The sequence below is a fragment of the Cupressus sempervirens genome, chromosome 1, assembly GCF_028749045.1.
Source record: "Cupressus sempervirens isolate cs-2001-9-10 chromosome 1, ASM2874904v1, whole genome shotgun sequence".
Classification (NCBI taxonomy): Eukaryota; Viridiplantae; Streptophyta; class Pinopsida; order Cupressales; family Cupressaceae; genus Cupressus; species Cupressus sempervirens.
In genome coordinates, this window is record NC_143118.1 from 476,695,812 (window position 1) to 476,709,133 (window position 13,322).

Consider the following 13,322-nt stretch of genomic DNA (forward strand, 5'->3'; position numbering starts at 1 on the left):
ATTGATTAGTTATATGCATTTATTTGTTTTGCATATAGGTTGATGCATTTATTGAGTGAGTGTCAAATCATGACTACCATAGGCAATTCCTTCCAATTTTAGATTACATGTAACCTTTGATTACCATAAAATCATTAATAAGAAAGTTAATGATATGAAAATGGATGTACAAACATAAATAATACACATTAAGCTATAATTTGCGAGATAGACACATTCTTCAAAATACATCATTTAAATGAACAAATTACTTATAATAACATTTATCATGACATTATCAATCTTTGCTTATGTGTCCTTAAAAAAAAATATCATCTATAAATAATTTAAATAAACCATGCAATCAAATTATTCCCATTATCACCTTACAACATTGTTCCATGAAATGAATTTGAAGCCTATACATATATCCACCTAGTAGGGGTATGGGGGTATGGAGCACACAATCTTAGAAGCGGACTAATTTTTTATTTATATATAAAAACTGCACTCCTTCAAATACAAAACAATTTCCCGCTCTTCCATGCAGGCAGAGGTTTGTACTTTGAATTACAGGAGAAATTCGTAAATGTCTTCGCAGAATGGGGCAAGAGAAGCTGACCGATGCGCAGTTGAATGCCATTCACGCTCCCATCGACAAACCCCTCATGATCCTTGCTGCCGCTGTAACAAGTTTTTACAACCTTTCTTTATAACCTCATGATCCTTGCTGCCGCTGTAACAAGTTTTTACAACCTTTCTTTATAAGACAATTTCTTTCGATTTGCCTTAAATGTAGTCTTCGGTTGTTTTATCTGTAAATTTTGAATTCGCGAGCAAGCTACTGAAAAACCCCGAGCCTGCTAATCTACCATAGGTATGATGTTCGGGGTTAATAAGTTTAGGAAAGGAATCACAGTTGCCTACTGAATTGCTTTAAGACAGTTAGAATGTATAAAATTCAACGGCATAGGCTTCCTTAAGGGTGGCTGAAGATTTGGATTTGGGCTTATTGAGCATTGATGGTTTGTTCCTGGTAAAATAATTTTTTTTTCGTTACAGTTTGAAAATCTACATTCAATTTATCTTATATATCATTACTCGTGCTTGTTCCCATTAAGTAGACATTAAAAAGGTCAAAAAGACATTTTTATAGAACTCTTAAACAGAAGAAAAGCTCAGCTACGCACCCCCATTATACGGTTGGAAGATTTTAAAAAATTCAGAACAATGAAGAGTATTCCCATTCATACATATCAACAATATACCTGAAATATCATTAAACTCTTAGACAACTACTGCCTGGATAACATAAACCAACCAAAACTAAGCAAGAAATTACTTTAAGATATCGATAGAAAGACATAGGGGTGGATGAAATAAACTAGTCATCTAAGTTCCTCATTGATGTTTGCTGTCTGAACCGAAAACCGCCAATCCCCTCCTCCCTCAACGGCCGCATTGTTAATTATATTTAACAGTCACTATTAATAACCTGATAAGCTCTGTGTCTAGTTTACCATTCTCCACCAGAGTTACCATGCTATTGCATAGAAGAATCAGCTCAGCTATTACCGCAAAACTTGTTTTCTGTTCTCCCAATTTTTCGAATATGACAACTTATATGCAGTTGAGATTTGTTCATAATTTCATTCCTGTTCTTGTAACTTTTAAACATGACAATCTATATGGAATACCGCACAAAGAGTAAGATTCCATGTCAGATAGGATTTCAGAGCAGTTTTAGGTTACTATTCTGTTTTTCTTCTATGTCTGGTAGTTTATCCCAGATTTTCACAATGTGGAGCGTTGCAGACTTGTAACTATAGAATTCATCCATTTGCATGGTTTGGAGATGGTGAGAGATTTCCTAAACTTTGGGGAGGCAATTCTTTAATCCTGAATTTTGTGGGAAACGGCAATTTTTCTTGAACTTTGTAGATGGTAAAACTATCCCCGCTGAATTTTAAGAAGTTCAAAAAAAGAACATAGTTCTTTCCCCTTTATAGGATTTATTAAGAAATTTTTGAATTTTACTTTGAAGTTATCTTTTTACTTTTATGTGCCAAATGGAGCAGGTTGTCCAATCTTGGAACAAACTGATTTGAATTATGTTTATTCGTACATGTTATATTGCTTGGACTTGGCAACCATCATGGTATTCTAATGCTATATCCTTTTGTGGAGGCCTTCTTCCATGCAAAAAAATTTAACCATAGTGCTCAAATCTTTGTATGATGATCCCTTTGGCAATAACAATGCATTTTGATCTCTAGGAGAGTTCCAAAGTCGTTTTGTTCTACAGTTATATTCTGTCTATCTCGGGATTTCGTCATCAATATTGGTAGATTGCATATACTCCATGCTTTGTTAGTTCCCATTCTCTCATGTCCCATCTTGGCAGATATGTGTCGGTTTTGGTTCATTTGTAGACATTGGCAACAATCCATCTAGGGAGGAAATGATGATGATCACTTTATTTTGATCTCCTTGCTTGCATGTATAACTTTAATTGTAATCATCTCACATGCCCACATGATCTAGTTCACTGGAGGCTTATTGACTTCATGCATGCTACACTAAGGTGGATTTCAATCAATTAGTGCCTTCATAACTGTGTAAATTAGATTGTTTGAGCTGATTCTGCATGTCTGGTTGTGGAATTGTTTGCATTTTCTTTACTATTTATCACATACCTTGTCCGCGTAGATTTATTTATCCTATGATGATAAAGGGTGTTTCAATGAATGAGATTTGATATTCAGTTGAATTCCTGCAAGGATTCAGCATCCAAACAAAATGCTATAAATATGAACTCATTTAAAAAACAATGGTTGGTCATTTTTCCATTTCCATGTGACTGCAAGTGCTAAGCATCTTCTAAGATTTCAAATCTTGCAAGTCTAGTCGCATGTTGAGCAACTCATTTTGCACATCACAAAGAGGTAGCTGATGTGTGACAGATATCTGTAACTGATCTTCTCTTTGGTCATTTGTAGATCTTCTAGAAACTCCTAAGTGACAAACTATGACAACGTTCTAGTGTAATTTTTTCTCTTGCTACACTTGTTGTTGTGGTTGTAATATAGATTTGATGAATGTTGCAACAGTCGTAAGTCATTGCATTTGTAATGTTATTTTAATATTGCACATGGATTTGTTGTTTTTCTAATAATAATTTAGAAGCTAACATAAGACATTGGACATGGAAATAATGATCCTCCATGCACTTAAAATGAAAAATGTCTTTTCATGTTCTACCTGAAATGATCATTTCATAGCACATATTACAGCAATATAGGATGGCCAACTCAAAACAAAGATAACGGAAATCAGATTGAGTCTTTATAAGACCGGCCTTCATCAAAAGAATAAATTAAACATTCTCTGGCCAACTAGGTAGTATAGCTGACCTATCCATTGCATCAAGCCAACTCCCTCTTGAATGATGGCAAGTTTGTATATTTAAGAAGTAGAAACAGAATTGCCTGAAGGGGAGCAATGATTATTAGGAGAAGACCAAAAATGAAATCATAAAGGTAGCAATGGAGAAATATATATGACTGTGATCATTGTTTTTTAAGGGAATTAATTTATGTGCAGCGACTTCATTAAGGCTATGATTAGTTTACAATGGCAGTGCTTTTAAAGGACAGCAATAAACTACAAGTAATATTTGATTTCAACTGCTGGTTGATCACCGTCACAAGAAAATTTTAATTTTAGTACATATATTTGGCTGACCACAAAATGATTTATATGCTGTCTAACCTCCTTATTGGTGCCCAATACAGTTAAAATTACGCTGGCAGACTTGCATACAAAACTAAAATAAAACCAAACTAGCACTTGCACCAAAGGAAGGTGCAATGGTTACGCTGGTAGTAATACATATTTATCATATGATATGTTGGAAAAAAAAAAAAGTAACGTGAAAACTGAATTTTAGCAGGGAATCAAATATGGTCATTTTGAAGTGAACATCTCAAGGGTAGGCGCATGAACATACGAGTTCTTAAAAGTTGTTTTTAATTGGTTACTGTCTAGTGTTAAATGTCAGTACTTAATTTACAGGAAAAATAAAAAAGAAAACAAACTACTTTTAAAAACCATAATAAGTAATTACACAATACGATAATTTTGAGGGAAGAGAACATTTAAATAGAGGCCTTGCGATGCATGCCAGACTTGATTTATCACCCTCATGTAAATTAATCTGAAAATTATGTTAAGTGGTGCCAATTTAGACAAATTCCCTACCCTTATTTGAACTTACAGATGACTGGTATAACCAAACAATCTGAAAGCTCTTCCTAGATTGTTTCTTTAAGTATAAGATGTTTCAGTGGAAAGGACCCTAACAATCCAAAATAATTTGATTGAAATAGCTATTTATCAGCAAGAAGATATTATTTTTCTCCGTAACTATGTAGAAAATCCTAAAATGGTCAGTGGCGTGGTTAGTTTATTGATACATTATTTCTTAGTATACTGACTTTACTGGTCTAATAGAAGTAGGTGGGAAGAAGCCAAGGTGACCGCTAAACCAATTTGTGTATGAAACTTTCAGATTTAACAAGGATTTTATGGGTTTTATTGTTGTAGTGCTTGTGCTTGTGATCTTTATTGTATTTCTTCACATTTATGTTTGACTTTTGTATAGAAGTGTTAAATTTTCAGAATAGATAAAGAGATGGTAGAAACTTGGATTTTGAATTGCATTGAGATACCACTATCCTTGGTAGCCACCATGGCCTTAGAATAGGTTTTCGACAGACATCTTGATACACTCTAGTAACATTCAAGCAAATGTAATAGGGTGGTGTGAAGCCAAATTCCACACCGTTTGCTAGCATTCTCCCTGCCTTTTACAAAATGGGAATTGTAGAACAGGGTATGGATATACGTCAAAACATAAATGATTGTGAAATTTTGTCAGATGTGGTTGGAAATATGCTGGTAGAAGTGTATACAAAATATGGAAGCATCAAGAAAGCATGTGAAGTATTTGATAAAGAACCTCAGAGAAATGTAGTCTGATGGACTGCAATGATTATAGGGCATACAAACTCAATTATTTGAAGAGATTCTAAAACATTTCAAGTGAATTCTATTGTATATGTATAGCCAATCTGGGAGTTATGGAACAGGCTATAAGCATCCATCAATACATAAAGGAGAGAAACCAAAAAACTGTTTGAAAAAATGCTTCAAAGAACAATGGTTTCATGGAATGTTTTAAATGAAGGAAGAGGCGAGCAAATATTAGTCACTTATCAACCTAAGTTTGTAAATATAGAATTGATTACTGGGGGTGGGGGGGGGGGGGGGGTGAATCAGTAATCACCAACCCAATATAAATTCAGGCCCAATTAAACTTATCAATCTGATTAATATTTTGACCTCTTAAACTTCCTATCAGCATAATAGGTAGAGTAAACTTCAAAGCAACATGCAACACATGAAAAACATCCACACAATCATAACACCAGATATATCTCGTAGAAACTCAATTAGGGTGAAAACTACGGTGTAAGAATGATGCTAACAAATAGTTGTACTCTTTTGGAATACCCTTTGTTGGGAGCTTGCCTAGTTAAGGGTTACAACAACTCTGTTAGGTGCTACTTGGTTAAGGGATTTCATTGAAGACCTATTAGAGTCTTATATCCTTGCTAAGGGTAACCTTGTTAGAAGATTTTAAACACTCTTTTGAGAATGTCACATGGTTAGAGGATTCTACAAAGATCTGTTAGGATCACCCAATTAAGGGATTATTCTACTACAAAGGTTAGAGAGTAACAGATAATAAATGATTTGTAATTTCCACTGCCTCTGCTAGATCAGATACAATGAAGCTCTATAACTCAACAACATACCTTACTCGATCCTTTGTCTCGATCACACTCAACTCTGTAACTTCTGCTGTGATTGCAACTTTCTCCAATTTCACATTCCACACGCAACCCCTCTTCTTCCACACGAGCTTCTTCTTTTTTGATCCTTAAGTAGAATTGCTTCAATCGCAAACCATAAACCTAAATCCAACAATCCAAATTTATCACAATGAATCTAACCATCCATTCTTTATTTACTCTTGACCACGTCAGCTTGCATTCGACCTTCATCTTGGAAATTGTTTCAACTTTATAAGTCGTTTTGACCTTGTAGAAACTTCTCAAAGAATCTTCCCCAAACATATTACCTCGATCTTTGTGTCATCAACTTGTTTCGTAAATCATGTATCATCCTTCCAATTGCCCAAATCAAATAACTAATCCCAATGCCAAATCGCTTTTTACAATTGCGCGTTGAATCTTTACTAATTGTTCTTTGTTCATCGATAAACCTTGTTTGTTTACCTATTTACTTGTTATTCCTTTATACCTGTTCATCTAGTTCACCAGTTCACTTGTTCACTTTTTTGTTTATCGATAAGACTTAGTTTACCGATAAGACATTTCTTGCCTATTTCCCTTTTTGTGTCAACATGACTTCCAACTCCTCAAATCACCTTTACTTGCAATCATTATATGGTGCTATCATAACCATATCATAACAACATTATCATGAATCATATCCAACAATAGATTTAACTACTTCCTTACATATTTGAAGAAACATTGAAATCATTCAACTGTTCATCATTGATTGCCTCAACAGTTACTCGGTTTGATTCCTGTCCTCATAACTTTCTCAGCTATTCACATAAATGGATGCTATCATAAACGTAGCATCTAAACACATCACTTGACATTCTTGTTCGATAGCAAAACTTAAATCATTTTGCAACTCACTCTTTTCGCCAATAAGTATGTAGTAACATGTTAGAACATGTAGTCAAATAACTTGACATCATGACAACAATATAATTGATAGTCTTATAATCAAATCATGTTCTAGTCTTTACCAACTCATCGCCAACATTAGCCTTATGAAGTAACTCTTCCAATCATCATAATTAATCAATTATGCCAATAATCTCCCCCTTTGGCATTGATGACAACCCTGTTTGATGCTATAGACAAAAGTGGAAATATTTTCCTCTGCATTCTGCCTAAGCTCTGTCTTCATCTTTTACTGCTATCCTTTGATTAATTGTATCCTGCCTGTGCCAATGCACCCCATGGATAATCTTTATCTTTGTTTTGACTTCCTGTCTTTGCATTATTTTTGTCTTTGCTTGCTTCTCCTCCTTTGTTGTTTTGTTTGTACCTCTTTTATGTCACATCATCACCTCATAGATATTCACTTATGTCTCTATCTCATCATCTCCCATTTTGATATTTTCAGTTCTGGTTAGAGGACATCATCTCCCCTTTTGACAACAATGCCAAAGGTAATAACCTTTTTGCATTTTCCTCATTATTGTCTTTCTTCTGATATCCCACTTGTTCTGCTTGACCTTCTTCTTTAGCTGTTTAGTCTTCTTCCTCTGTGGAGTAGTCCACTTGTACATTAATTCATGCTTATGATCTTCTATTTTGTTGGGAAATTTAGCCTCATAGTGAATTGAAGCAAATTCCATATGTAATATATGTTAATATATATAAATATGTGTGTGTCGATGGATTTATGTTGATATTCTTAAATATACCATTCTAGGATTATCATAATGAGATGATATCTCTTCATATACTTAAGAGCATAATGTGTTCTATATCAATCCTCTCTAACTAAGAGGGAGTGTTAAGATTATAGCTATAGTTGGATTGATTTAATCTTAACATACAATGTCGATATAATATATTATATATATAATATTATAATTGTACTATATATATAATATTATAAATATATTATATATACAAATATATTTCATATACTTAAGAGCATAATGTGTTTTATATCAATCCTCTCTAAGAGGGACTGTTAAGATTATAGCTACAGTCGGATTGATTTAATCTTAACATACAATGTTGATATAATATATTATATATAATATTATAATAATACTATATATATAATATTTTAATTATTATATTATATATATATTATACATATATATTGTATATAATATGTATGTCGTATTGTGATTTATATTGTTAATGTATATTACTAATAATGATTAATCGTAGAGACATGTCTCCTACTCTTATATTTATAAGAGATTGGGATCTGCATTTGGAACATACCCATAACAATGACAGTGTAATTACATTTGCAAAAATCGATCCATGTTTACCCAACATGGTATTAGAGGCAAACTGCAAATGTAAGAAAGAGATTAAGGAGATGAAGAAAAGAAAAGATATGGAAGGGAGATTCACATCTTTGCAGAGTCCTACTTGACGTCTATTAAATCGTGCCTTGCAAACAAGTAACACAAACAAGATCTTTGACCAAATACATATTGGAGGTGCAAAGTGAAGTCCATTGGCCACACGCATGTATTGACGCATGATGGAGTTGTATATTAATAGCAGTGGGATAATAGTATCACAACACCATACTTCTATTCATAGTCGTAGAGAAATTAAATACAGTTTCTTGGACAATTAGTCAGGGAAAGACTAACTCGTCACAAGGGAAGAAGACATAAGAAGCAACACAATATCATTTATTGCAGACAACATAAGAAGATGAAAGAACAATAGGAAGGAATGAAGGAAACCCTACAGACAAGGGAGGAAGACAAGTATTATTAAGCACAATACATAGATAAAGATAATAAGATCGCCAAAATTATGAGATAGGAAAGAGAACTTACATGAAAGAGGACAATATAATAGACACTTTTACTATTGAACACGATATGACTGATTAGCTACAGCAAGACATTAATATTTGGAAGAGAATAATAGGAGTCAGAAGAAAAGACTCAAATAATAAGATATATTATTAATAGAAATAGACAATCAGAGAAAAAGAAATGAACTGCATAGTCGGTGAATGATTGAATAGCAAGTCCTGGCCTACACACACTTAGCAATCCCGTCAGTGATGGTGTACGCAAGGAACAGATATTGGAATCTACAATCTATAATTATCGTCCAATTTGCCAAGAGTATGTTATAGTTAGGAGTCGTCTTAAGTCTTCTAGGGGGGACATTCTTCTTTACACTTTTTCAATATTGGATCTTCCTTAAGAGAAAATCTCATCATGGCATATCAGGAGCATCTGCTTATTAGGTTAATACTGGTTGAAAGCACCCTTAATATTGACAACAACTAATTGTTGCAGAACATCGATTTAAGAGTTAACAAGTTGGTGATAACAGGATATATAAAAATTTATGTTTTTGATAAGCTTTATGAATACTATCGGATGTGGTGCAATGTATCAATGAATTGTAGGGCAATTACATGACCAAATCCTTGAAATGGACAGAAATAATCCAGCGGGTTCCAAGCCATGGAATAATAATAAGAGGAAATTTATCACTCAAGATTATGAGAACAATTACCTTAATGATTAATCATTACACCGATCAAGAAGTGGGAAAGAAACAGTAAGGAGAAGATATTATCAAACGTAACATATGGAAGTAACTAATTGCTTGTGTAATCAGATTAATTTACTCAAAAAAGATGTGGTGATACTAATTATCATTGGTCAAAGAAATTGAAATTCTTATGAAAGAGTAATGTGAGTTAATTAATAAGAAACAATGTCAGATGGTGTGATAACTAATAGAACATTAGTTCATTGATTAGATTATTCATCAAATGGAGTGAACTCCTCAAGACATAAGACCAATCTCATGTAAGAAAACACCTCACCCATGGAAGAAGATATATAATGATACAATATCCATGTCTGTAAACAAATCCTTTGATATGCAGAGAAACTTTTCTAAGTCAAAGCCTCAGTCAAACTTCAGCAATTCATTAAATTAAATGAAAACCAATTGCCACTGAGAGGATACATCTGATAGATATATACAAGAATAGGGCCAATGAATGTTGAGGCCAACAAGTAGTTTTGGAGGAATATCATACTCGCTGGAAACAACAATAAATCAAACTAAGCCTTCACGTGTGACAACATCAAACAATGAGAGATAATTTGATCAATGACTAAGGGCGAACAATAGAAGTATAAGTCCATAATTTAATCAATGACTAAGGGCGACCAATAGAAGTATAAGTCCAGTGAAAGGAATATACACCAAATGATAACAATAATAGATGCATCAGTCACCGAGTCGAATAAACATCAATAATGGGTTACTTTGCAGATAATTCCAGTATTGATGACATCATTATCTATGAACTAATCCATAGGAGATTATTGATATAACATTCATCACACAGAATGGAGGCTTAGAGCATGCATACCAATGAGTCAAATATTAGTACCATTGTGCCTATAGTCGCTACAAACAACGTCCCTACTGGTGCAATCATATCAAATCAGCAATCAACTGGGGAAGCTATCTCCCACACATGAATGTGAGTTTGAGTATGTTGATTTTGTGAAGATCATGGATATGTAAAACTTCCTTTTCACGTCCTTGAAGAATTACAAAATATGAGCAATATGATTTTGGTTGTGGGACACATAACCACAACTATTACAAATAAGTATATCACACAATAGTCTGGAGTTTATATTACCATCACATATTGGGTACAATAAAACCAAATGGAAGAAATAGTGTTGAAGTCACCAAGATATCTTTCATTAGGCCTTTCCAAGGAGCATTGAGATTGATGTGATGATTATGAACAAAGATTTCAAGTTCTGGTAAAATTAAAATTAAAGAAGGGTTACATCACATAGGAAGAACTCATTCTTGATCAGCGAATTGGAGAAGAAACCATATTAGGAGAAGAATCAATTAGGATATATCTACTTGGCCAAGCAAAGAGAGCAATGAGGTGAACCTAGAAGGGAACTTTACATCAAGATATTGAAGTATGCTAGATGGGTTTAAAGGAAAGTTAAGACTCATTTTCTTCTATTGATAAGCTTAATGAAAGTTTGATCTTAATTGGATGAAAGGATCAAACTAGAAAAAAAGAAGTTAATAACAAGAGGTAGAGGTTGATATCATCCATGGATAATTGTCTCTCATTAGACTTGATATTAATTGAAAACATTAAAATAATGAAGCATGTGGGAATTCTACATAGAGGGGAGGTGAATGATTACCTTAACCAATGTTTTATTCCCCATTGGAGGCATTTTTCGATTTGATGCATATGGATATTCATTAGAGCAATCAGTATCAAGGATAAGTATTTAAAATTCTTAAGTATTACATTTATCTATTTTAGTCTCTCTCTTATTTGTATTTCTATATGTACCATATGAACTATTTCCCTTGATCTTTTCTTTTGTATCTAAAGATGATCTTGCAAGAAAACAAGAGTGGTACAGACTCAATCTTATGAAGTAGCTCCAAAGAAGTTGTGATCTAGAATTCATTAGTCTTCTAATGATCAAGTAGGACAAAATGGGGATCTTGAAACAAATACCCATAATGATTGAGATTATGAGTATCTTTCTATATTAAGAGGGAGTTTGACACTTCTTCTAAGGCAACGTTAGAGCTTGAAAGATTAATAATTAGAGGGAGTCTAGAAACACGTGTGTGACTACATGATTTTGATGGGCCTACTCTTGAGTGCATCATGCGGAAGTATTGACTTATCATTGGAAAATTAGAAGATTGATATCAGATTCAAAATGAATCTGACAAGAGTTCTTGGGGGGAAATAGCCTCTAAGGGGGTGACTATTGAACTTGACTTCCCAAGATCATTATTTAGAGGGAGAATTTTGAGGTGCAATCCCTTGTAAATGATATCTTCTCTATGAGAAGTTCTAAGTGAAATTCCTTGTAATGCATTCTTTTCTATGAGGGAGAATTGAGGTGAAAGTCTTTGTACCACCCTATGACTTGGTTCATGGTGGTTACTACTTCACATATGATATGTAATGAAGGTGACAATCTTTCATTGACATATATAAACGGAAGGTAATCATTGTAAGATGACAATCTTATAAATGGTAAACCTGTTATCATGACAGACTTCATTAAGTTGTTGTTCCAGAGTGCTGAAAGTCATGATAACAAATGTATCATAACAAACTTCATCAAGTTGTTGTCAATAAAGATTTAATTTTTGCAATTGTCTATTATGAAAGGTGACGATCTTACATATGTGTGAGCTCACTATTGTAAGGTGACAACTTTACCAATAATTGATCTATCTCCTAACACCAAAATGTGTTGGAGTAAGTGTTATCATGGTTCATCGGGCTGGATTTTGTCAGACACCTTGATAACCAACTTATCATGGTTCTTTGGGCCGGATTTTGCCGGACACTTTGATAATCAACTCATCATGGTTCTTTGGGCCAGATTTTGGCTGGACACCATGAAAATCAATTTGTTATGGTTCTTCGTGCCGGATCTTGTCGGACACCATAACTTAAATCTATCTTAGACCACACTTAAGGTGGTGTTCAAATAGTGTATTATAATTGCTTTAATTCTGTCTTTGCTAAAGAGGGAGTGTTGAGAAATTTAGCCTCAATGAATTGAAGCAAATTCCATTTGTAATATATGTTAATATATATATGTGTGTGTGTGTGTGTGTGTGTTGAAGGATTTATGTTGATATCCTTAAATATACCATTCCAGGAATATCATACTGAGATGATATCTCTTCATATACTTAAGAGCATAATGAGTTCTATATCAATCTTCTTTAGCTAAGAGGGAGTGTTAAGATTATACCTATAGTCGAATTGATTTAATCTTAACATACAATGTTGATATAATATATTATAGTTATACTATATATATAATATATTATACATATATACTATATATAATACATATGTTATATTGTGATTTATATTGTTAATATATATTAACTAATAATGATTAATCATAGAGACATGTTTCCTATTCTTATATTTATAAGAGATTGGGATTTGCATTTGGAACATACTTATAACAATGGCAGTGTAATTACATTTGCAGAAACTGATCCATGTTTACCCAACATGTTTTGTGCATATGAATTGACGCAACCCACATCTTTCCTCTAGTTGATAGTAGATAGGGGAAGAACCCTTAATCTACCTCTGAGATATTCAAATCTCTCTTTGGGTAGTGGTTTAGTAAATATGTCTGCAACCTGCTCCTTGGTAGGGATGTATTTAAGTCTTACCTCTTTCTCATGTACTCGCTTTCTCATAAAGTGGTACTATTATAGCTATATGCGTTGTCTTTAAATGCATTATTGGGTTCTTTGAAATATTTAGAACACTTGTATTATCAGAATGTATATCAACAGGTTTAGTTACCTTCTCATGAATACCTTCAAGAATTTTCTTGATCCAGATTACTTGCTGATAGTAAATTGCAGCAACAACATATCTAG

General features: G+C 33.4%; 1 protein-coding gene across 4 annotated transcripts in view; it reads left to right on the forward strand.

Moving 5' to 3' along the window:
* The first annotated feature begins 433 nt into the window (after positions 1-433).
* The window catches only part of LOC149578355 (uncharacterized), a 93,799-nt gene continuing 80,910 nt past the window's right edge, over positions 434-13,322 (forward strand). The window contains exon 1 of one of the 4 annotated variants that reach the window (XM_089828403.1): positions 434-665. In XM_089828403.1, coding sequence (XP_089684529.1) covers positions 582-665 — 84 coding nt within the window. In that variant the 5' untranslated portion in view covers positions 434-581. Of the gene's footprint in view, positions 1,016-13,322 lie in introns of all 4 variants that reach the window. The other 3 variants (XM_089828401.1, XM_089828417.1, XM_089828409.1) reach the window with 3 other exon arrangements.